Below are 26,395 nucleotides of genomic sequence, written 5' to 3' on the forward strand. Positions count from 1 at the left end.
GTATGTATGTATACATATATACGGCGGCATGGAAAAAGGGACAGAGCCTTAGGGGTGGTTGCGGGAGAGAGAACTGCGGGGCTGTGTGTCGACGGCGGCTGGAACTGGATAGGTGGAGGACGATGATGGGAAGTCCTGGAGAACAACGCCTCGGGGAATCGTTTTCCGGGGGTAGCTGCGAACCTGCCGAAGTCCTTCGCTTCTATCTCATCCACTTCGAAATCCGAAACCTTTGTTTAACATGGGGAGAAACTGCAGCGGAATTTCATTAAGCTACTGCGGATACGCGCCAGTCGAGTGCGATTTCGAAGGTGAACGAGAAATATATTTTCCGGCTGCGATACGATATGAGTGCGAGACAATCGGCACCCCTATGGTTAAATCGTTTTAGGTAACCGACCTTTATAGGTATCGACGGGGGAATCCGAAAGTTGCTAGCAAAGATGAGCGCTTAGTGCATCGAGTGTCGAAGTATTGAGTTTACTTGACGCTTCGTTGATTAAAATAACGTGACTGTAATATAACCGTATCAACAGCCACCAACATTTTCAAACGTAATCGGCAAAGAGCCGTCTAGAACGTACCGTTCAAGATTTCCAGAATTTCTCGAATTCCAATATTAACCTTCCTCCGCGACGCTCGTGAAACCTCCGCGCACAGAAATCCCCAAGAAAATTTAGACTCGCTACAATCTCGAAAACCTTAATACCCTTTCAACTCGGTCACGACGGCCGAAACGAACTCATCGGCGAACGAAACCGGGCCAGCCGCCGCTATCGAACCGGAACATCCAGCGATTATGCTTCGCGGGACCCGTTACCGCGCGACAATACGACGTCCCTCCGTTTTTCCTTCCCTTCGAGAACTACCCCGTATCCACGCAGCGCGCCGTAACGGGTCCGGCGTTCCAACCTCTCTTCTACATTCCATTATCCCGCTTGTCTACGTTCCCCGGCCTCGTCGCGAAAAGGGGAAAAAAAAAGGGAAGCGTTCCCACGAGCGCGGTACGCGATGTTTCTTAACGCGCGACCCGTCCCCGCGCGATCCGCGGGAACGCCTTAACGGGCGACTCGTGATTTTTTCAGAATGGAAAAGTCCAACGGCCCCGTGCCGTTTCCTTCTTTGTTCTCGCGGAATCGCCGGGAATCCGCGTTCGAATGATTCGCCGCGCGCGTTTTCAAAGGGCTTTGAGAAATAGATTTCGATTTCGTAGCCGACACGCGACCGATCAAAGGAATACAAATTCCAGCCGCGCTTTGTTACCGCCTTTTTCCGCAGAGCCGCCGCCCCCAGCCCCCGATCGCATGTATACGAGGGTCTTACCGGAGTTTCAGATTTTCAAAGTAGCTTCCGTAACCTTCTGGGTCGGCGACCTGTGATGCAAGATATAGGGAATGGCTTGGACATAACGGGGCGGAAGTAGGACGGCGGGATTAAACTATCGCTCTCCCTCTGCCATCCACTCGGTCCCTCTCCACCCTTCCTTCCTTCTGCTTATCCTTGCGAGATGAGGCTGATAGCAAACACTTTATGCATTATGATAACTAATCGCGTTCTATCGAGATAAATGTTGTTTGAATTATCGCCGGGCCGAGTTCCTTCCGCGCAACGGGGACGGGAAACTATGAGCATCGGAGGAAATAATCAACCCTCCGCTCTTACTGATATCCTTCTGACGGTTTCGGTTCAGACGAATGTGGAACAGGTTTTTATTTTTGATGAAAGTCTTTGGGGATTGGAATCTTTGTTGGGAAGTTCGTTGGTGAGAAGCTGGTGTTCGAAGATTTTCGTGAAATATTGATACTTTTTATAATTAATATAGAGAGAAATTATGTGTAAGTTAGAAGACTGGTTTCGATAAAGCTTTCGATGTTTCATTGGAATATTTCGCTTTGCATTACATTGTTACTTTTATTATAGTTTTCCTCCGTCGATCTGCGATGTTTAACACTATTAGCAGAAATGTTCGTAGAATATTGAGTTTCGAAGGTTTTTAATGGCCCTACGCGTATCGAGTATCGTGAGGAAATCAACGGAAGAGAATGGTGGAAGAATCTCGACGAGCGGGGGATTTCGATTCGCCTCGGTCTGACGTCGCTCCTATAGATACGAAAGGATCGTCCGGGTCGCCGGCGCTGCATAGACTCTGGTATAGAGGCTTACGATGTCAAACCGCTGTAACGTCAAACCACCGAAATGTAGCAGTCGAACTTAGCCGACTAGTTCGAGCAGTCCTCGTAAGAGGATTATTCCGTTTATTCTTTCATTCGGGGGATCCCGACTGATATCCGACTCTAATTTCAATTCCGACTACATTACTTTCGTTTGCTCACCGATCGACGTCCACTAATTAATATTATCAGGTTCGACGAGAAAACACATTACAGCGGAATCGTTTAAACAAATTCCCCACGTTATTAATTAAATTCTCTCGAATTAAATCCATCCCTGAAACCCAGTGACGCGTTTCAACAGTTATTATTATCATTTGTTATTTTATTTTAATTCATTTCTGTTATTTTCGTGTATCGTTGTACTTTCCTTCGTATCCCGTCCACAAATATTCAAGCAAACGGGTCAACTCCAGTTCTTAAAACACGATATTCCTCTAAAACAAATTCCTAAATGAAATCACCGATTCCAGGTTCGGGAGTTCGAAAACCTTACAAACTTCCCCGTTCGAATTTCGAGAATCCCAAATTCGGGAAATCATGTTCCCTAATTCCACGCAAAGTGATCCACAGAAAATCGCGGTAGCTCCGACCGCGTCGTCGCGCTGAATTAACTGCTTTCAATCAATTGTACACGGGCCCTGAATTTCCGCGGTACGGCGGAAGAACAGAAACAGCAAGAACAAGAGAAAAGAAGGCGTCCCTTAAAAACAGTCGATGTAACTCCCCGGCCGGAATCAAATAAGAATCGAAACTCCCCCGGTAACTGAATTCCCCTTTCGCTGCCGATATCATGGCCCCTGGAACATCTAATTCCGCCAGCGCGAGGCGAGCTCGAAAATAAAATTACGAAGCGGGAACTTCGAAGGCGAAGCCTTCGCCGCGACTCTTGCCATCCGTCCCGCCTCCCGCAGCCTTATCCTCGCCTCGACCATCGGCTGTTCCTCGGAAGAACAGTTTCTCCGTCTGCGGCGGCACTCAATAACGGCGGCCGTCATCGGGCAATAATAATAATCGTAAATAACGCCCATAAAGGATCGTCCAAGATAATGGATGACTGCAACTCCGTCCGAAAGTGTATCCTGATAGGGGGGTCGCCGGCCGCGACAGCGAAAATGAGAATAAACGAGTGAGCAAGGGGCGAGCGGGGTCGCGAGGGGGGTGGCAACGGCGGGCCGATAGACGAGATTATAAATCCCAGCGGGTAATTGCAAATGAAGGGCTGACATAAATCCTCCATTATTTGTGATAATTGCGGGACGATAGGCGCGCGAACGAGGTTACAACGTCGCGTAAATCACCGAACAACCGGCCCGGTGTGTTCGCTGTATCGCGAAATTTAATCGACTCCCGGAGTCGAACGGCTCGCGTACTTTCGTCTTCGAATTCGCCCGGGAGTGGGGAGGGAGGGGACCGAGCGAATCGTCGAGCTCGCTTAACGCCACGTAAAACTCCGGGGCTGCTTTATCGCCGTCCCATTCGCTGCCACGTGTTCCGCTACGCTGAAGCTAATTACGACGACCGGGGGGGGGAAAAAGAAAATTATTTCCCCCGGCCGCGAGTCTATTAGCCCGCGCCCCGCACCCCTGAGGCGGCATGTTGATGGATACATCTCCGGGCTTTACCTCTAATGCCGCGACGTTGTTAACTGATACGAGCGCCGGCTGATGATCGAGTTCTACGGGACACGCGTCATGTGTCGGAGAAACTTTCCACTTGGCTCTCCCGCGACGAATTCCGCGCGGAGGAAACGGTGCTTCGGGGGATTTTTTGCGACGCGTTGTAATGTCGGGGCACGGTACGCATGTTCTGTGCGTCGGCGATTTATTCGAAAGAACGAATATTTCGCTGCGTCTAGAATATCAACGCGGCACCGTGAGAAATATAGAGACGGGGGACGTTCCGTCGGAATTTACAAGGGAAACATGTTTGATTTCATAACGTTGGATTTTCTTAAATCATACCCCCCGAACGGGGCACCTGCAGCGACGCATCAAAACCGATGTTCCGTGTGAATCATTGGAAATTGCCTTCATCCGACGGGAAATACTGCACACGTAAAAATGTGCAAGGGCCATTATATCGGCAATAAAAGGCTAGTAACAGGAACACTCTGTATATTGGCGCTGAGTCTGTACCGGTCTGTATAGCGTTAAATAACGGAATGAGTCCGAGCAGAAGCGCGTAAAACACTTCGGGGACAGGAATATCAATGTCTAAGTTGTAGCTCGTAAATTTTTCGAGGCGGGTGTAACGGTTGCCCGCCCCCGAGCGTGTACGTCTCTCTTTCATCGGCTCGGATCAATGGGCGAGCCAGCCAGCGGGTAGCATGTACGACCTTTCCCTGAATTCTGAGCGAATATTGCTCGGACATAATCCATGAACTCCGGATAAACTTGAGCCGCGTTTCTGTTCGCGATACACGTGTCCGAGCTTAACGACGACCGGAAGCCACCGGTGCCGACGGGATTGACGTGGCTTCCCGTAGATCACCTTTTAGAGACGGCGAGCATTAGCGTTATTGCACCGTCTTCGCCTCCCTTTCACCCAACTATTTCACATTTGCGCGTCGCCCATATTGGCGTGCTCTGTATGGACGTCGACAGTGATAAACAGCGAGTCGTTTGAATTTCGAGGGACCGACCTTTGCGGAAATCATCCCCTAACGTAATAATTGGAATATTGTATTCCAGTGATTCAAGATTTCCCGATGGAACTGATTCATTGGATATTTCGTTGGCAATCGTTTTGGTGGAAGCGAAAGTTCTATGATTGCAAAATATGTTACTAGAAATCTAGTTTCATTAAGATCTCCATCACTCTCGATACAGTGCCATTTTGTTGGGTTAAATTGTAGACGATAAATAGTGACGGCTATTAAAATGTCTTCAAATGCGTTACGATAGTTTCCGCTTGAAAAAGTCACCACGTTCAGGAAATATACGAGGCAATGTTTCGATTTCGAAGGGAGCGCGTTATATTTACGATAATTAAATTTAGTTCGCAATTCCCAGCACAGACTTCTGCGTCGTTACAAAGCTTTATCGCGATGGAAGGAATTAAATTCGGTAACATTCGAGTGCAAACAGAAATGTATTGGAAAATGAATTACAATACATCGACAGGTAAGACCGAGGGCACGGTAATTTGATTTCGCTGCCAATTTGTTCCCAATATGCCTACACGCGATCGGAGCGCAAAGTCCTCGAAAAACAACAATCGTATAGGAGATGACGAAACGGCCGGAATCGTATCAGAGAGTTTCACCAATTAACGAAATGATATCCGGCGCGCTGCAATTCAACAATTCGAAAACTAGTAGCGCCGAGACGGGGACGATACACCTCTGATAAAACCCCCGAGCAGCGGCAGCAGCAACGACAGCAGCAGCATCACGTCGGGTTCAAGCGTTTCGGCCACGAGAGGCCGATAGTTCGACGAGAGCGTGCGCCGGTTTACTGGCCGTTTTATTGCAACAGTTTGATCGCGCTCGGAAAAAAGAATTGACGGACAGAGGAAGAGCCACTTTACCGTAATAAATTTACAGGTGGCGATAACAAGCTTCGTTAAACAATTACCAGATAGTTTCAACCTTTTTTTCGAAAGCTTCTTGAGGAAATCTTTAAGGCGGGGAGAAGCCAATTAGTGCTTCTTCAATCCTAATTAATAGTCTTTGTTGTGAAGCATCATTTATAATGAAATCATTAGAACGAGAACTAAATGCTAGTTAATAATATATTTCAACGCTGAAACTCAATTGTTTCGAATAAAAAGCGAATGAAAGGAACATCTCTCAGCAGAAAACGTCTCTTTAGAACCCCTGTTTCTTTTTCTACGCGAATTCGCTGATTCTCGGTGGCGCCGCTAATTCATGGACCCTCTGTAATTATGCTAGAGGCTCGTGTCGGCGGTCGAGTGTCGCAACTCGGACGACAAAACGGAAAGTTTGAACGATTCGCGGAACGTAGAGGTTTCTGTCGTCGAATTACGAGGAAAGTCGTGTTCTCGCCTCGGCAATATCCATTTCAATATCGCTTCGAGCTAGGGGGGTTTCCGTGCCGGGCACGCAGCGGAGCAACAAGGCATTTGAAATAATTAAATTCGTAACGTTTACCTGTATTTCAGCTCGGCGGAGAGAGAGAAGTTCGCTGGGAACATGGCCGACATAACGTTAATGAAGAACTTGTAAAGTTATTTGAAGAACTTTAGAATGACGTATGCCCGGGGAGGGCGTAATTAAATTTAATTCCGTCGACGGCCAACAACTTTTAATGCCGCGTTAGCATCACGCGTGCGTACCGCGGGAACTTTCGCCGTTCTAACGACCTAGAGGCAACATTTATTGAAAACCGTAATAACCGCGCCGACTAATAAACACGTTCCATCGGAGGATCATGGCTCAATATAATTCGGTTCTTAAGAACGAAATATTACTTAGAAATCCATTGTTTCTCTCGAGAATGCCAGAATCTTCCGAATACTCCTCTATCACGCATTTCCCGCGGCCGTATTTGCGACAAACGCATAAAATCCGCAGTCTATTCTCTCCCATTGAACATTTGAATACATTAAACGCATTGTACCAATAAAAAAAGAAATCACCCGCGCCATCCATTCGCCTCGTAAGTTTCGGCCGAAACGAGTTCATATATTCCGAAGCTAATGCATCTTCAGCGAGAGAGGCGGCCGGTACTCCCTTTGTCTAATTTTCGTTCCGGGCGAGCAATCTACGAGACAGAAATTCGGCACCCGTTTCCAATCCGACGCACAAAGGGGACGGCGGAGCCAGCGAGAGAGCGCGTCGGCACGCTCGCGCGTTATATTTTTCGCTTATTTATCGTCGAACTTGGCTGATTCGGCCGAATTATAGGTGCGCGGCTTCCATTTTCCAGCAGCCCCCGTGGCACACCGTAAAGAATGGACCTTGTTACGTCTCGTTAAGGAGTTTCACGAAAGTTTCACCTCCGCCTCGCCTCTTCTCTCAATCTCCCTTTTGTAATAACCGCGAGATGAGTTTACGGTGTTAGAGTCTGGCTGAAACGAGAAGCGACGAGAAAGCATCGACGCGAGATATCGAGCTAATTCATAATAACTATCCCCCCACGCTGTTTCTCGCCCGACAACCTCCCCCGCCCCCCTCCTTGGCCTGCTCGTAACTCTAATTATTATAAAACTAATCATTTTCCCGGGCGAAAGTTCCCCGCTAATTAAACTATGTTCTCTGGCTCTTTACTTTCGTAAACACGATCGCGGGAAGCTTCACGGCCGACACCCGAGGATTCACGCTCGCCGGCCGTATAAAGTAAGAGCATACTCTTGTTCCAGCGAAAATAATTTTATAAAACATCATTGACCCCGGTCACGTTCGTCCGCCCGCTGGCCTTGTTCCCGGATTTTACGGAAGTTTTTGGGAGCCACGCGCGCGACTCCGCGGAGCCAGGGAAATTCTATTTCAGAGGTAATTAAGAAATCTTGTCTTCTCGGCCACAACTTGTTACTTCGGCCCCTAACCCCATACCCACGCGGAGGAATCTTTTCCGAGTCGTTTGTCCGGGGCCGCGTTTTGTCTCGCGTCCTTTCGTCGTTAATCTCGCGATATTTTCGTACACGCGTGAGTGTCTCCTCGACGGAACCGTTTGGAGGAAATATTGAAGCGGTTATAGCGTTTCGTTGTTGAGAGAGGGAAGCTTTTGAGAGGAAAATCGCTGGGGCGGTTCAAAGGCGAATTTGATGGAAAATTGAAATGTATATTATCGGTTGCTAAACGAATCACTTTTGGTAGTGAAGATTTTATTCTTCGTCTGAAGCTACCAAAACTTTAATGTCGATTGATTACGAATAGAAACGATCAACTTCGAATTCGATCAATGTTTTATCATAACGAAGTGATAAATAATCGCTGGAAGTAAAGTTGGAATACGAAATGCTAACGATTTTATAGAAAAACGGAACGTACGAAACCACGTTGGTTACATCCGTCAACAATTTTTTGGAAACCACAATTGCATGATACTAACGCTTACTCATCTTTGAGCAGTACCAGCGTAACAATGGAGGCAAATCGAAGCCCTAGAAGGGCTGTAACGTACTCCGCGCGAATGTAATTAATGAAACGCAATAACAACAAGACCGGCCCGTTGTTTTTCAGTTTTTCCGAGCATTCGTATCGAGTAATGGATATCGATCCGCGTATGGGGGAAATTGGATAGCCGGCCACCTCGAAATTTAATTAACGTAAGCGATCCGGTTTCTTCGGCGATACCGAAAAGCCACGAGTTCTCGGAACGACCGAGTTAAGGTGCATTTTCTCTACTATCCGTTCAGACACATAATGTTTCCGTCCCGACAAAAATCCTGTTTACGATCAGCGTCACATTTCAATTTTCCAAGGAAGCTTATTCAAAGTTGAACATAAACCAATTCGAGTAAAGCTGGTTTCAAGCTGCGACCTCGAAAAGTGTACCGAGACTCAACTTAAAACCTACAAAAAATGAACGGTAAAGATGATAGTGATAACTTGAACGAGTAAAGAGACAGACAATAGGAAGCTTATAGACGAAATTCGGACAGAGTTCGAAGTGGAATTATTCTTCGAATGACATTTACAAAAGCAAGACATTTCGGCTTACAGATACAAACGATCCCGTCGACCCGGAACAGTCAGAATCTTATCCACCGAAACGTCACGTGTCTGCAGGGATAATATAAACGCACCCTAATCCGTTGAACTCCGGAACGCGAGCCAGCGAGCGAGTGAGTGCAACACGGTTGCATACCGGTGGGCGGCAGTGAAATTAAGGTGAACGTTAAACGTGATTCTTAACGTGTAATTTGCGCGGAGTAGCGAAGTAGGGACACGGACGCGAAAGGAAAAGGATTAGGACCCGGGGTTGTGGCGAGCAAAGGAAACCCGTGCCCGTGGGCGTTCTCCGAGACGGAACCGTACCCTCTCCGGCCCTGGTGACGAATGCAAGGCAAATAAGGAAGGTGGAGGAGAATAGTGGAAGCTTAATGTCTGGGTCCTGCGCAGTCGAAATAAATTAAACACGGTCTTACACCGCTTGCCTCTGTGCTACGGGTGTGCTTTCGAGGGCTGAGTATCCCGAATTTCGTCCTCGTCTGGCTGGATATTTATTCAGCATCTACCCTCTTCTGGTCCCCTCCGCCTTGTAAATTAATAAGACAGAACAAATACAACGGGGCTAGGTGGCTGACGCCTCGAACCATCGGCGGGGATTAACGAAAACGGGGCTAAGTCTGGCAAAAAAGCGTAAACACCTCGGCGACTCGCTGAAAAATTTTACGTTACGACAGGCCCTACTTACTTGCTAATTGCACCGGGTGGCGTGTAATTGGCGCGATCGTCGAAAAGGTGCTCCTACTCGGGGAAATAAGTTGGAAGCGTGGCCTGACGTATTTTGCCCGGGAAGCTTCGTTGTTGGAATAAACGGAAATTCGTGAATTTTCATATTTATAAGGGGAAAGTGTTGGTTACGGTCAGACGCGAAGGTGAGGTTTTTGAAATTTATCTTTGAAATGTATACTTCCCAGCGAATACTTTTCATTCGATCTTTTCTATTCGTGAATATCGTGTTTAATTAGATCTTTGAATCTTCTTACGAAGTTTCGAGGTATATACGATGGTTAAGGTTTTATCAGGGTGATCTTCAATTTGTCGTTTCCCGAGGAATGAAAATTTTAAGGGGCCGACTATCTACTGCTATCTTTAAGGTCACGTTACATCCACCTCTTTCCAACCACTTTTAGTCGGGGAATATCGTCATCGCGGCCGTCGAGTAACTACCCCTAGAGATTTCCGGGATCATAAATATCCCCGACATCGGGACATGTGTCTGCCTTAATGCTGTAGACATGTTTCTCGAGAAACCGTGCGCTATCTTGCCCTCTATATTTTTCTCTGCCTCGTGTCTCGCGTGATACGCATCGCTGTTATACGCGGAAAGTAATCAGTGACTGTAATACACGGCTGAAAATATAATAGGGAGGTACGTTTCCAAATGCGGGACACACGAATCTCGAGCCGGTAATTACATGCTTAAAAAGGTGAAGATATAGCCCTGACAACTCCTTTGTCGTGCTGCTTAGCCGATGGTATCTCCGGCGACATTATTCTTTTCGATCACGCTAGTATCATTTATTCAAGTCGGAAATTTCATAAAGCTGCAGCTCATTTTCATTTGTAACGACGATAACGTACGGAATACGTTCGCTTATCGAACTATCGTTTGCACAGGAAAATTTTCACTTAGAACAGCTGCTCGGCGCGATAGAGAATAATCATTGTAACGAATTTTCCTATAGAATCACGATAAAACGCAGGATGAACGTTCGACGAAGCTCCGAACATTCGATTTACACTGGAAAACTTTCGAACGCTTGGAATAGAGGTTCGAACGCGATAAGAATGATCCGGTTGAATGGAATGAATAAATTCGGAAATTCGCGACGGGGTATATTAAACTCGATTAACCCGACACCCGTTGTATGCGGCGCTTCGTTAACTCCGACGCATCGACTTCCTCAGGATTAGGTTTGGTACGTTAGGCTGCATCCTCAAGGCCTTTGCACCTATAGGCACCTCTACCACAGAGGTCTTCCAGGACCTACACTGTAGCTACACCTCAAGGAGACGATGAATCGCGAGTACAGCGACTGCTTTTGGGAATTTAATCATCCGGTTCGAGTAACCGCGCCGCTCGCTAACCCCCTCGAGATCTGACGGAGTTTCTGCGCTTCAAGGAGCGAGCGTTACTCCGTCTTAACTAAGAAAAAACAGTAATTAGCATCGCTTGTAATAGTCGGCGCTTCCTACCCGTCGCTGCCTGCTAATTAGAAAATGTAGACATTGAAACAGAGGAGGCCATTCCGGCCTGAGCGACTCGGAGATTTTCTGTGCCGCTTGCACGGGACAATGATGACTATCCCAGCCAATTAAAAAATAATAGTAACTCGCATTTTTAAATTATATACGAACGCTGTGTCGCGTTCAATGTTAGATCGAAATTTTCTAATTCCCTCGAAGGTCGATCGTTGAAACATAGAAAATTCGCCGATTCGAAAGAGAATATTTTCCGAGATAAAACAGACTGTTAATCTATCATCAGCAAATTATTGGAAACGACGTCGTCGCTTTCAAGCCAGTCACGCGAAAACGCTGCCGCCCCGATACTTCGAGCAAGAGAATCGAATATCAGCGACCGAATCGTCCCGATCCCCGAGAAATACCAAACGACTGTTAGAGCTCATCGACAGCGGCGCGAAATTTATTGACAGCCGTGAGTTTTCTACTTCCACCGGCGTCAGCTTTTGTTTTTTACGATCGCGAGTTGTCGCCTTCACCCGGTCTTCTTCTTCTTCTTCTCCTTTTTCTTCTTTTTCTTCTACTTTCTCGTCTTCGTCCCTCTAGTTTTTTTTCGGTCGTTGCACCTCGCCGTGCGCGCGCCTAAAGGCAAATACACACCAAAGCGTCCGTACCCAGTCGCTTTAAACCGCGGACCAGCCGGCCGGCATTCATTTCGCCAACTTATTAACATCCTTCGGCTTTGAGAGTCGGTTCCCGCTATCGCCGCCATTCATTTTTTCCCCGCGAAATAATCTCGCTCCGTGGGAAAACCGACCGCGAAGAATTTCGTTGATGTAAAAAGTGCATTACGCTCTTTCGTTACCATCCCGACTGCGATAATTGGAATCCGCCGTTAATCAAAAATGAGAGAAAAGGGGGAAAGGAGAAATTGGTTACAACGAGGTCTCCCTTTCAGCGTGATGAAAATGTAGATTGCCCGGCGAAGTGACAATAAAGAATTCCAAACAATGCGCTTTTCGAACGGTCCGCGCCGTCTATCGCGGAATAATCGCGGAAATACGACCGGGAATAACTCGGATTAGTTGTGGAATCGGCTTAAAAGGGACCGCATCGCGGCATGAGCGTCTTAGTTCCAGTTATACGTATCTTTACGACTGAGAAACCAATAAAAGCTCCGCCGTTCTATCGGAAGCCGCCCCTTCACCGAATTTCCTCGCGATTACCTGAAGAGACTGTACAATTAACCGACACCTGGCTTCGAGACTAACGCCCTTCGATACGGACGCCGAATCTCAACGGGATCCTTTCGCAAATAAAACTGAGGGGAACGGAGAACGAGATGAAGGGAAAAAAGGAATACGGTTTCATAAAGAGGGAAGAAAAAGCACGCGGCCGGGCGATAACGAGTACGTGGGGAAAAAGGAGTGGAAGATATACGGCGGAGAAGCGAAATAAAAAACCGGAGCGAAGAGATACATGGCGGGAATTAACTACGCGTTAATAAAATAAGCTGCGGGGAAACGAATGCTGCCTTGCCCCGCGCTTTCTTCGCTGCGAGGCAACGGGAAATATCTCCTGGCCAACGGAAATGGATGGGAAACGGGCGAACGAGAAGACGCCGACCGATACTTTTCATTCTGTCGCTAGACGTCAAGATCTTCCCTGTATTATTTCGTTCTTAAGAATGCCACCGGTGATTCTACGTGACGCGGTCTTGAGCACTGTCGCCGGAAAAATCCTTTCACCCCATTAAAGTTCCCGCCCCTGGGGAAAATCCCGGGAGTTTTACCGCGAGATCAAAGCGGGATCCTTCAGCTTAGACTTCCAATACGCTCTCCCACCTCTAAACGTTCATTAAGCTTACACGCAACTGGCCTCCGCAAATTTCGATTAAATCCCTGGACCGGGCACATTTCACCATGACTAAATACAAGCCAGCCGCTTGTCCTGGGATTAGGCGACGCTTTTCGTCCGGAGGGAAAGATGTTTTTGCGCGATGGAATAAATTGGATAGGGGACAATGATTTGTATAAAGATATGACGCGTTCAGAGAAACTCTGATTAAGTTTTATAGAAATTCTTGGTGTAACTCCTGACCCTTTGCACTCGAGGTGGCTGGGTCACCACTTGATTCGATGTAGCATGATGAAGTCTCGTATGTAAACTTCGTGTAATGCATCGATACGTGAAATATTCGAATGAAAGCTTTGCTTCTTAGTTTATCTATGTTCTCTAGATAGTCTCGATGAATGTCGTCTTTATTTCGCTAAGAAACGGTGAATGTTCCGTGAAACTTTCGAAGGCAAAGGGTTAATAGACGAGTGCCTATACCAGAATGAATATTTTTGGCAATTTTTCAGCGGTGCATCCGTGAACTTTCATGGTGCACTATTAAAAGTCTTCCTTCAAATATTTTCCAACTTCGAAACCTCGGTGTGTGTATAACGTTACTTTTGTAAATACAGTATTTTAAACATGGAACTCTGGAAGCGGGTATCGAATGCGAGAGTTACGAAGCGTTCTGTTATCAGCGATATTTGTACACATACTCCCCTGATCGCCCTGCGCTATCAAAGCTGGAGTTTACCTTGCATGTATCCGCGGAGCGAACAGATTTTTTCAGGCGCGCACGTTCTTACGGGAACGGGAAGTACTTCAGATGGGACCCGGTGATGGCGGGTATCACGGCCGCAGTCGTACGAAATCACAAAAAAGTTCGCCGCGGTTGATTCGCCGTCTCAGCGAGTCGCAGTTGGTATTCGGAATACCGATTTTCAGGAATAAATTCCGCGAAGAATGCGAAATTACCCGTAGAACGGAAAGTTCCTCTCGCAGGGCTCGTCTGGCGGGAGGGGCGAGCGCGCGGCCAAAGGAGGAGAGCGTGTTCCTTTGTGAATACGCTTCTGGCAAACATTGGCTCGTCTTTTTTCTTCAATGACACGGCCACCTGCTGCCTTTGCGAGATGCCAGTTAGCTTTTGAGACAGTTACAAGACTGCCCCGAGAAATTCTCTGTCAACGGTACGGACATCCGCGGCGAATCGCCGAAATACTGGTAGAATTCGTCGCGGAATTTGTTTCGATATAGGGGCCGCCTTTATCCTTGAAGTACTACTTTCCTAGCTGTGATGATCTTTTCAGCTCGGAACTCTCGCGAAGAATGAAATTTCAGCATTACCTAGACGTTATTTTCTCTAGGTCTACTACAAAGAAAACAAGAGGAGAAGAGGAAAGAAACGGAGGAAACCAAAGGACGACTTAACAAGAGAAACAGAAGATCATTGGTTTATGAATGAACTATCAAAGCCACAGGAGTTATACAATTTCTTTCCTACGCTTTCAGCGTACCCTCATTTTCCTCTCGAAACTCTATTTGAATACCCATTCAACACAGCCATCCGCATCGAAAGAACGGGCTTCTTCCAGAACCTCGGTACCCAGCGGAAAACAGCAAAGTAACAGGCGAAGAGCGCAACGCGAATCGTTTCAATATCCCCATTCTTCCGTCGTTCTTCCCGGTATAATGAACGCAAACGCGAGGCACGCGTGCGTTCGAGACGCTGTTGAATAATCCATCAGAGACAGAATCCGGCGGGGCCCGCAGTTAAATAGCATCGGCTCCAACGTCGCAATGTATTACTCATCAGCGCGTAGTCGGGTCTACAAGCCCATATATTCATCCCCGAAGTCACGGCGTTAGGCACACCGGCAACTTGTTATCCGCGCGCTGTCGCTTTGCAGTGCGGCTTTCAATCGCGCGCGCCGGGAACAAGGATGGCAGGCGGAGTGCTGCTGGAGATGGAGGGAATCGTGAACATTGAATTTGAAGAAATAGAGCGCGACTCGTACCGCCGACGGGTTTCATTTTAATGAGGCTACAAAGCGACGGCGGCGGCGGCGGCGGTGGAGGCGAGGTGCGCGCACACCGGAAACGCTACCCCGGAATCATGTCGCTGGATGAAACGGCGAACCGGAGACTTTCGAAGAGCACCGGAGGAAAAATAAACTGAAAAGCGGAGATGAAGACGGCGCCCGGTCCCGGGAAACAATGGTTCCCAAGGAACTCGCTGGGACCGGCGATTGTGTTTATACAATTAAAGCTTATCCCGGCGTTGTCTTGCTACAAACCCCTTCGCCCCTGCTCGCTCGTTCGCCAATCCCCTCGCTTTAGACGCAGTTAACGCGCCAGTGAAATGCAAGTGGATCGTGTTATGATTATTGCGTTGATGCGCCGTTTCTAATAAAGACACCTCATCCTATTCGGAGCCGGCGGGTCGTAGCTTTATCTCCGACTTCCACCGGCGTGCCCGGCGAATGGTACACCGCGCGGAATTGCGTTCGCGAAATTTCTGCTTTTCCCGAAACGGAAAATCGATATTGCAATTAGCCCCTTCGCCGCTATCTTTCATCGCCTGCCCGGCTGCGAACACCGTGTTTACCCCGGGCTAGGCGCCGGTGTTAAGCGTTCTGGGCCTCTTTCCGCGTTTTCGGAGCTCGGTACTGCTGCGCCGGGTGAATGCGAGAAAATGATATGATGTATTGACGCTTATTTCATAGATTCTTCGGGAGTATATATATGCTGTATTTTTGCAGAGAATAGGCTTTGCGATACTGTGCATGTATTTTAACCCTTAGCACTCCAGATGGTTTTGTAATCTATCAGCAACTGCAACGAATTTTTATAGCATCCCTAGCGAAAATGAAAAATGCTATAACATTTCTTAGATCCTTTATTTCCCTTCTTAGTGCAAAATTTGGATGTGTGAAAAATCTAATGATCGTAGGGTAGTTTCTTTAAGATTCATTAAAATATCTAATATTATTCCTGGTGCAATATTGGAGCCTACAGAGTTCAAAGGGTTAACACGTCGACTGCCACGGTGGTCATCGATGACCGGAGCTTTCGAATTACTTGAAAACAATTGTAATTCGTGGAATAACTGACGTCGAATTAAAATGTTCGGTAGTAAATAGATAATAATGCAATCCAAGAATTGAGGCATCAAACAGTAATGGATAATCATTCCTTTTCATCTTCGCTACAAAAGAATGATAGAACGCTGAATTATATTTTCGTGTGTATACGCCAGTGTCGAGGTGGTAATGGTATTCGCGAGTGACGCAGGATTTTATTGTACTTTTCACGATTTTTATAGGATGAGAATTAATTTTATTCCTATTTCATGGGTTTCTTTATTTTTAATTTTGCTAACTTTATTGCTTTGGGGTAACTGATGTTAGGAGCGATGATTTTAATATGAAATTTTTAGTTCGAACGATGTAAAAGCAAAGGAGGGCACTCCCCTCCTCACTTATGATAATTAAAGACTGTGCACACACCTTTATACGCAATTTAAAAAACACCACTCTGCATGACCTACATATGGTAAAGGATCACTCGAACCTGCGCGCAGGGGGATCGATACTACCGGCTTGAAGACCCGCCCCTTTGATTTCTCATATGAAAATGGAACATTTAACGTCGCCAACAATGATCGTAATATATTTAATTACACTCTTGGAATCTAAATTTAATAAATTTTCTACGTAATCGTCCTTGGTAAGATGATGTGAATTATTGCTCACCCGGTACATGATTCTAGGGTAAAATACGAAACTAGTCTCCGCAGGGGGAGCAATATAGCTACTTTAAAGAACCTATGCATACACATGGGGTGTGTAATTATAAAAAAAACATTATTGGTTCATGAATATTGTTAAAATGTAATGAAATATTAATATGAGAAAAATTAAAGCTCAATAAATCTATTGATATTAATATTATTATTAAAATGATAATTACTAACGCTCGTCGTGGGGTGGCGTTAATTATCAGACGAACCACTATCGATTTTATGCAGAAGTTTTCTCTCTATAGTGTGCTTCTATGGTGTTAATGGGAATTTTGGCTTGGCAAAGGTATAGCCCTGGTTAAACAAAGGTTCGTGATAAGGCTGTCAAAATATTAGATTATTGACTTGAGGGTGTTTAGAAATTTTACACAATGGACTTTTAGAGAACTTATAGTTAGGTAAGTATTAACTTCCACTCCTGAATATCAAGGATTATTAAATGTGTCTTGATTATATCTTGAGTTCGATTCTTTAATATGGTACATTCAATTGTTTCAATAATCATTTTTTTTTTAACAATTTAGTGACTAACTTAACTAAACAATTAATTAATAATGAATGATGTACTTTATCTATTGTCCATTAGAATTTAATAAATTTGTATGTGCAATCAATGAATTCTATGACTTTATGATTAATAAATTAATAAAATATCATATTTGAGACCTTGTAGAAGAAATCTCTGACCACAACATTTATGATGTCTTCTGTACAACGGGCTTTTACTCAAAAATTGAGTAAACAACATGCAGCTGACGTTAGACGTCAAATTGCTAATTCTACCTCATATTCTCGTGAGCTGTCAAAGAGTGGCAGTTCATTCTCAGGTTTCTCCTCAACAGTACGTTAGCTATTTACTATAATATGCATATTACCTTAAGCACTGAAAACATTATTAATAAATAACATTATTAATTTTCTAGATGTCACTATGTGAAGTATTAGAGCCACTGGACTATGAAGAATTCTTAGCACAGCATCAGTCAGTTCTTGATCGTGATCCGTTAAAATCTATATTAGATTTTCCACCTGGAGATGTTGAATTACAAGTCCTTAAAAGGAAAATTCGAACAGAAGAACCAGTGGTTCCTCATGAGTCATTGTAAGGGTTTTTTGTCTTCAACTAAATCAAGTCATTCTCATTGTTATTTTACTGTTGTCTTTTTGTTGTTGTGTAGAGATACCGTATCTCCATATGTTAGAAGATGCATAGAAAGCTTTACTTCAGACTGGGTAGATGTACACCGCAAGTACAAGCGTAGAGTATCTCCTATTGCAAGAGACAGACTACTGCAGGACACCCCAAGACAAGACTTTGAGGTACTCAATTGTAAATATCTGCATTATATATCATTGAAGCTTTAGTTTAAAGTAAATGTAAAATAGGTAGATCAAGAGGACACAAATGGCTCGGGTTCCCCAAATGAAGAAGAGGATTTATCAAATTGTGGAGATACCCCAAGAGGCTCTTGGGCTAGTTTGGATTTAAGGCATTCCCAACATGATCCACTTCTTCCAAGTCTTCTGGATCGTGTCTGTCCAGAAACTATTGATCAGATGAACGAACAGAAGCGCTCAGAAGATAGACAAGTGAGTATTGACAGCATTAAAATAATATGATCCTAATTATTCTATGCTACTATTAATTTTAGGAAGCATTATTTCCACTTTATGCACCTCCAGCCTCCCCAGATGATGAGTGGCAAGAAATTGGTATTGCACCAGAGCCCTCAGAACCTTTTTCCCATAAGATTCTTGTTAAATGTCTTCAGTTGAAATTGGAATTGGAAGTAGAACCAATTTTTGCAAGTCTGGCATTATACGATGCTAGAGAAAAGAAAAAGGTATCGGAGAATTTTTATGTGGACATGAATTCAGAAGGATTAAAAAGAATGCTTGGCAGTCACATTGCGTACAGTGATGCCAGTACTTTAGCAAGGAGCTGTGTTATGAGCATCAGCAAACCTAGCCCGGATCTATTTTTAGTTGTCAGACTTGAGAAAGTATTACAAGGTGATATTTCTGAATGTGCAGAGCCATATTTGCGCGACGATAAGAATAAGGATAAGGTAACTATATATGATTCTAAATTCGATTAATTAATTCGTTTAAAACGTTTAAATGAAAATTAGGTAAGGGCTGCAGCTGCAGCTGCATGTGAACGACTAGGTCGCTATCGAATGCCACTTGCTTGGACGGCTATCCATCTTTCTGGCGTAATAGGAGGTGGTGGAGATACGGATAGCACTGGCAGTGCTGGCTCTTTGGATAGAAAATCAGGGGGACTCGAACAGTGGCGTAAAAAAGTGGAACCACCGACTAGGAGAGGTTCTCTCGAAAGAAGAAGTTCGGATAAGAGACGCAGCTGGTCACCGGATGATTTTGCTAACTGCCTAGATACGTTTAGGTAGATATGCGATGTAAAATGTACTGCAACTAGTGGTAGATATATACGTTTTCCCCTTCCAGGCCCATAACATTGACTGTTTCAAGTTTCTTTAAACAAGAAAGTGAACGTTTAAGGGATGAAGATCTATACAAATTACTAGTTGAACTAAGAAGGCCAGGCTCTAATCTGAAACGGCTGAAATGTTTACCAGGTATACTGAAACTAGACCTGAGTCCCAGGCCCGAAGAGTTGCCCAGGTGTTTGGACCCCGACCTTAGAAGACTAGTGCCATATCCAGACGAGAAAAGTCGACCAGTGAAGGAAATACTAGAGTTTCCAAGTGAAGTCATTTCACCAGATCTGACGTACAGGAATCTTTTGTACATTTACCCCAAGGTAAATTAATAGTCCTCTCATTTTTTCAAGTAAAATCAATTATTCTCTAAACAAACATTTGTTGCTGATTACAGGAAGCAAACTTCAGTTCTAGAACAGGGTCAGCTCGAAATATCGCGATAAGAATTCAATTGATGGGCGGTGAGCAGGAAGCGGATGCCTTGACAGCTATATTTGGAAGATCATCGTGCCCTGAAATGACATACGAGTGCTTCACATCTGTCTCGTATCACAATAAAAATCCGAACTTCTACGATGAAGTCAAAATTCGCCTGCCCGCAGACCTAAGCGCGAAGCATCATCTGCTCTTCACATTTTACCACATCAGTTGCCAGAAAAAAATGGAACAACCGAATGTCGAGACTGCTGTAGCCTACACGGTAAAAGCAATTAGCTGCATTAATACTTGTCTAATCGATAGGTTCTCCTAGCTAATAACATTTTTTCTGTTCAGTGGCTGCCGCTCTTAAGAGACGGACACCTGCAATCCGGCGAGTTCAGTCTGCCAGCAATGCTGGATCCACCCCCAGCGAATTATTCCTACATTGCACCGGATGTTCTCCTACCTGGCACCAGATGGGTAGACGCTCACAGAGGAGTTTTCACAGTAATTCTGGAGCCGGTCTCCAGCGTGCACCCGCAAGACAAATACATCGACAGGTGATGGTTTAACGTCCCATAAGTCTCGTGAACATTTAACAGCAAACATTAACTCGTAAAATTGCAGGTTTCTATCACTGTGCGGCTTCCTGGAAACTGGCCAAGTACCTCCACGCATTGGCGAGGCCGGGATGGAGTCAGAATTAAAATCTGCCCTGCTGGAGTTGGCAAGGGCTTCTCATTCCGCATTGGTACGATCGTTACCCCAGCTCCTGGATCAGTTAATATCACTCTTGGTACGTCCTCCTACGTTACCGTCGCAACCACTGAACGTGGCAGCCACAGTCTTCGAGGCAATTGGCCTACTGGTTCGAAATATCACTAATTTACCGGATGGTCAATTGGATGCTCACGGTAGACATGCACTTTTGGCGACCTACGTGGCATACCAGTGCTCGTTACCGAGAATGGCTACCACTCCGGGTATCATTAGGGCTCAGAGCAACCCTGACCTACCTCTGGAAGATTTAGAAATGGAAGTGCACTCGCGGGGTTTAGATCGAACCGCCTCGATGCGCCAAGAATCACCTTCCATAAACAGTCAACCTACTAGAAGACTATTGCATGAGGAATTGGCCCTACACTGGGTTGTGTCTACCGGTCAGGCTCGGGAACTAGCGGTAACATATTCATGGTTCTTCCTGGAATTGATAGTTCGTTCCATGGTCGTTACATTGTCGGAAATGGGAATGCTGGAAGCCCCTCGAAAATCGAGATTCTCACCTCAGTTTTGCGACGACATAGCTACTCTGACTGCAGCGTTAACTACAGAGGTGGTAGCTCGTTGCGGGAAGGAGACTAGAGTTCCGAATAATTTGGTATCGAGTCTTGGCAACTTCCTATCTGATTTATTATCTGTGATGGATAGGGGGTTCGTTCTGTCCCTTATTCGAGCAGCGTGTTGCTCCTTGTCGGATGCTTCTATGCATATTCCTGATTCGGCTGCTTTATACGCGCTCAAGCTGGATCTTGTGCGAACAGTGTGTTCCCATGAGCACTACGTAGCTCTGAATCTTCCGTTCGGAACTGGATATACGTCAGGCTCGGCGCCAGCTTCGCCTAGTCCATCTACTGGAAGCTCGGGCAGTTTAATATCGACGCTTGTGCCTGGTGACCGCGCAAGGTTCTCTGAACTCAGCCAGGAATTCCGGCAGCAACATTTCCTGGTCGGAATCGTTTTATCGGATCTATCGAACACCTTAGAAATACCGAATCCAATGCTACAGAACAAGGCTATTGGGACGATTCGACATCTGATGTCCTGTCACGATGTAGACTCAAGATATTCTGACCCTGCAGCCAAAGCTAGGGTCGCTGCCCTTTATCTGCCACTTCTAAATATCATCATGGACGCTTTGCCTCAGCTTTATCACTGGGACTCCAAAGATAAAAGTGTCTATCCGGATGAGTCCGGGTCTATCACGCAGTCCGTAGCGTTAGCTATAGCTGGCGGAGTTTCCGTAGAAACTGCAGGAACGCAGTGCAGAGTTTCTTTAAGTTCGGAAGCCACGCGGCACCTTTTGATGTGCGTTCTGTGGGTGCTCAAGGGCTTGGAACAGTCTGCATTAGCGCAATGGTGTTCAGAGCTGAGTCCCAGGCGTATATTGTGCCTTCTTCAAGTTCTCAATATTGCTACTGCGGCTTTTGAGTACAAGGGCAAGAAAGCTTTGAAAAGGTTGCCCCCGCAAGCTGCTGCCACCAGTGACATTAGGTCTAGATTAGAGGATGTGATTCTCGGTCAAGGTAGCGCTAGAAGCGAAATGATGCTGCGTAGGAAAGAAAGGATAAGTGGGGACAAACTGAGATGGCGTAAAGATCAAATGCCTTACAGGTAAGTTACAATAAATTTTTGAAAGCTTGCTAATTGCAAACTTTTGATGAATTTTTTATCTGTCAAGACCTTGCGAGCAATCTGAAGGAAGAGCTGTGGAACAAGATGCTCACATAGAAGGTGCCTTAGCAGCAGAAGCTTCCCTTGTGGTTTTAGATACCTTAGAGACAGTTGTGCAAGCTGATGGAGGAGGAGGTATGTAAAAATTCTCCCTACGTTAAAGTTTAAACTGGATTTTTCATGCTATTTCATCCACAATCTTACAAAATTCTACAGGAGCGGTGGTAGGAGCAGTACTGAAAGTACTTCTGAGAGCTCTAGCCAGGAATCAGAGTACATCTGTATTACAGCATATGTTCAATACACAAAGGGCTTTGGTATTCAAATACCATAGTGCTCTGTTTGATGAGGAAAGTGAAAGGTGTGGTGATCTCTGCTTAACGTTGCTCACTAGATGCAGTTCTCCTTTGAGTGCTGTTCGTAGTCATGCTGCTGCCAGTCTTTATTTGCTTATGCGTCAGAATTTTGAGATTGGGAATGTAGGTGTTTAAATTTGTGTCTTAATTGAATTCTGCAAATGGGATAAACAGATAAATAATACGAGATGATTTCAGAATTTTGCTCGAGTTAAAATGCAAGTCACAACATCATTGTCAGCTCTTGTTGGGAGAGGAAGAGCTCCTAGCGAAGGTGCACTTAGAAGGGCACTGAAAACAGTATTAGTCTATGCGGAAAGAGATACAGAATTGGCTGATACTAGCTTCCCAGAACAAGTCAAGGATCTTCTGTTCAATTTGCATATGATCCTATCTGACACCGTTAAGATGAAAGAATTTCAAGAAGATCCAGAGATGCTTTTAGATCTTATGTATAGGTAAATAATCTTTGAAGCAAACAATGTTGTTGCAACATTGAAATGAAACTATGCTTAATCTTGTAGAATTGCAAAGGGGTATCAAGGATCACCAGATCTTAGACTGACATGGTTGGCAAATATGGCTCAACAGCATATGGAAAGAAAAAATCATACAGAAGCAGCAATGTGCTTAGTGCACAGTGCCGCTTTAGTAGCTGAGTATTTGCATCTCCTGGAGCCAGGAGGTGGTGGTAGACCGGTTGGAGCTGTTGCTTTGTGTCCTGTTACTCCAAATGCTTTAGAAGAGAGCGCTGTGGGTGATGATGTATTAGCCAGAAGGGAAGAAGGACTTTGTTTGGGTCCTGATTTCTCAGAAAGTGGATTAGCAGGTTTATTAGAACATGCTGCTAGTTCTTTCCATGCAGCAGGGATGTATGAAGCTATTCCTGATGTGTACAGAGTTCTAATGCCAATATCAGAAACTGCGCATGATTATAAAAAATTGGCAAATATTCATGGGTAATTTATCTGAACTCCTTTGCAGATAGACCAAAACATTGTGATAAAATTGTAAAATAATTTGTATTTTTTTAATTATAGAAAACTTCACGAAGCGTATACACGTGTTGAACAATTAGCTGGAAAAAGAGTGTTCGGGACATACTTCAGAGTAGGTTTCTATGGAGGACGATTCGGTGATTTAGCCGGCGAAGAATTTGTCTATAAAGAACCTACTTTAACGAAACTGCCGGAAATATTTTCTAGGCTAGAGAATTTTTACGCTGAAAGATTTGGCGCTGAAAATATTGTGATAATAAAGGATTCAAATCCTGTAGATCCCAGCAAACTGGAACCGGATAAAGCTTATGTTCAAATTACTTATGTAGAACCATATTTTGAGCCACATGAACTTAGACATAGACCAACCATTTTTCATAGAAATTTTAATATTAGTAAGTATTCCTTTAAGTACTTGTATACGTTTTGTATGTCTTAGTTAACGGTGTTTAAATATTTCTAGAGCGATTTGTATATGCAACACCTTTCACACCTGGTGGTAAGGCACATGGAGAATTGAGGGAACAATGTAAACGTAAAACAATTCTAACGGTAGCTACACATTTTCCGTACTTGAAAACCAGAATTCGTGTGGTCGCTAGAAAGCAAATTGTCCTCAGTCCAATTGAAGTTGCGATTGAAGACATACAGAAGAAAACGGCAGAAGTAACTATCATTTGGAGACAAGTGCATTTTGCTTTTCTACTTTTATCTAATTTACTTCTATTTTTTCAGGTCGCAGCAGCTACAGCCCAGGAACCACCTGATGCAAAAATGTTGCAGATGGTTCTACAAGGTTGCATTGGAACTACGGTCAATCAAGGACCTGCAGAAGTTGCAGTTGTCTTTCTTTCTGGATTACGTGAACAAAATGCACAGCCTAGCCGACTGCAACATAAATTGCGTTTGTGCTTCAAAGATTTCTCAAAGAAATGCCTTGATGCCTTGAGAAGGAACAAAAATCTGATTGGTCCAGATCAGCGTGATTATCAACGAGAATTAGAAAGAAATTACCAAAGACTTACTGAGAGATTATCTCCTCTCATTGCATGGAGGTATGGAGAATTTCATTTGAATTAACAAATCTGTAACTATTCTTTAGGAAACTTATCATGTTGAACACATTACAGTGGACCATCTTTAATGAGTCAACAAAATACACAACAAACATCACCACGCTGGTAAACTGACTGAATGCTGCTAAGAATTACCAAAGATACATGACACGTAAATGGTACATGAAAGAAGTATTAGCAGCACAAATTACATATGAATCAGAAATATAATCATATATTTATATACCTTAATTTTTTATATCGCTAGACATTTTGAGCTGCTGATAAAGTGTCTCTTTCAAACATTTGAAAAAGAACATATTTGTATGTACTATGTTTAAAAAAATATTGCTAGTCCTATAGATAATACAATGCAATTTAATTATTGCGAGCACTTCAATATAAAACAAAATTTATGTTTCATAAATACTGCCTCCGAATAGTACTAATATACGTTTTATAGTATTTAATATAAGTGAACAATATTGTCAATTTTTAAATTACCACAGGAATTTTCTGCAGAACTGCTTTTTCAGCAGTTGCATAATGAAGTATTATGTTCAATTATTAATCCAATTTCTCTTTAACTGCATCATATCAAATTGATCCTCAAGTTTATATACATTATATATGTAACTACTGATATATTTAGCTTCTAAGAAAGCTGTGATCTTTCAATTGCATTATATTTTGTAAACAAGTATTATTGACCTCCATTTTAATACAGAAACTTATAATTATAGATTTTTTACCAAATGACTTCATATTTTTTTATAGAAAATAAATCAAACCACTGATCGCAATGTAACGTATATTTTTAGCAAAAGTATTGCTTCTTTTATTTATTATGTATCTGTTAGTAAATGTTATATGTTATTTAATGTATTAATAAGTATATAAAAATGTTTAAAATCTTTATAAAAGGCAACGCGATCAGTTTTTCATTGCTCTTGTGAAAAGTCTATCATTAAAAGTTTCTCTAGTAGTCCGAAAACATGCTAATGTAGTCAATAAGATTTGTAATTATTTTCTACAGTATATTCAACAAATATAATGTTTACATTACTAATCTGAAAACATTCTAAATATATATAGGATACAAAACACAAAATAAAATGATCAAATTTTTAGTTCAGATCTGAAAACTTAAACGATACGCAATGCATTACAAAAGCTTACATTGGTAAAGTGAAGCTATTATTTATTGCAAGTATTATTAATATATCAATAATAATTTTGCAAAAATTATAAAAGAAATACATTGAACATTAAATTACTTCTGACAGTATACCTTATTATTATAGATAGTGATATATCTGGAGTAAAAAATGTAAACCTTTGTACGTGCGGAATACTCAAAATATACGGTCATTTTTTACTTCGTTAACATGCAATATTCTTCATTCTTTTAATGTAAAAAATAACATGACTCACCAAATGAAGACTTCAGAAAACGATGCAGGACTCCCCAGGTCTTCCCACAGGTGTTAATTGACTGGGAAATGCACAAATCTTCGATTCCTAAGGGTCAAACACACAAACATAAATGTCCATTAATGACGAAAATAAAAAAATTGATATAACTTTTACAAAAGTCATTGAAAAGTTTTGCAAACATTCACAGCAACTCCCTGATCATTATTGAACTATTTGAGATGAAAATAATAAAGGAAATCGATTAAATTACTATAAAAATTGATAAAACTTACGAACTGCCTGGCGCCAAGAGAACATTTTCAATATTTTACCCAAGATCCCTTGCGCGCGACGGTTTGAACTAGGAAAACCGCGATTTAAATTCAAACTCTTTTAAAACAGATGAATACGGTAATAATTAAAATTTCTTAAAAAATCGTTTGAAAAATTGTTGAAACAAATGTTGTTTAATAGTCATTTATAATATTCGTTGCATTTGTTATCCATTTAGTAAATTCTTTTTGTAAATTACTAATTTTTAAAGATATATTTAAACAAATTACAGAATACAAATTGTGTTATATGTTTCACATTGTCTAACGAAAAA

The 26,395-nt window shown here is 43.6% G+C and overlaps 1 protein-coding gene across 2 annotated transcripts; it reads left to right on the forward strand.

Annotated features, from left to right (window-relative positions):
* The first annotated feature begins 16,838 nt into the window (after positions 1-16,838).
* Positions 16,839-25,869, forward strand: Zir (dedicator of cytokinesis). 2 transcript variants are annotated; one of them, XM_031989947.2, is made up of 19 exons: positions 16,839-17,025; positions 17,301-17,468; positions 17,551-17,729; positions 17,806-17,947; positions 18,014-18,217; positions 18,280-18,696; positions 18,760-19,034; positions 19,097-19,412; positions 19,487-19,792; positions 19,867-20,072; positions 20,140-21,903; positions 21,971-22,098; positions 22,180-22,442; positions 22,518-22,777; positions 22,844-23,278; positions 23,360-23,712; positions 23,781-23,983; positions 24,053-24,372; positions 24,448-25,869. In XM_031989947.2, exons 2-19 carry the CDS (start codon positions 17,325-17,327, stop codon positions 24,500-24,502), a joined length of 5,970 nt encoding a protein of 1,989 aa, XP_031845807.1. In that variant the 5' UTR covers positions 16,839-17,025; positions 17,301-17,324; the 3' UTR covers positions 24,503-25,869. The 2 variants fall into 2 exon arrangements, with proteins under 2 accessions (XP_031845807.1, XP_031845805.1); XM_031989945.2 differs by having other exon boundaries at positions 16,840-17,025; positions 17,292-17,468; positions 24,448-25,867.
* The last annotated feature ends 526 nt before the right edge of the window (positions 25,870-26,395 follow it).

Source organism: Nomia melanderi, chromosome 1 (genome assembly GCF_051020985.1).
Source record: "Nomia melanderi isolate GNS246 chromosome 1, iyNomMela1, whole genome shotgun sequence".
Classification (NCBI taxonomy): domain Eukaryota; kingdom Metazoa; phylum Arthropoda; class Insecta; order Hymenoptera; family Halictidae; genus Nomia; species Nomia melanderi.

Excerpts from the sequence above, each read along its gene's own strand:
- Zir (XM_031989947.2), top strand. The coding sequence starts at position 17,325 with ATGATGTCTTCTGTACAACGGGCTTTTACTCAAAAATTGAGTAAACAA. Across the intron at positions 20,073-20,139 it reads CAAGACAAATACATCGACAG|GTTTCTATCACTGTGCGGCT; the intron begins GTGATGGTTTAA and ends GTAAAATTGCAG. Across the intron at positions 23,279-23,359 it reads AAATTGGCAAATATTCATGG|AAAACTTCACGAAGCGTATA; the intron begins GTAATTTATCTG and ends TTTTAATTATAG.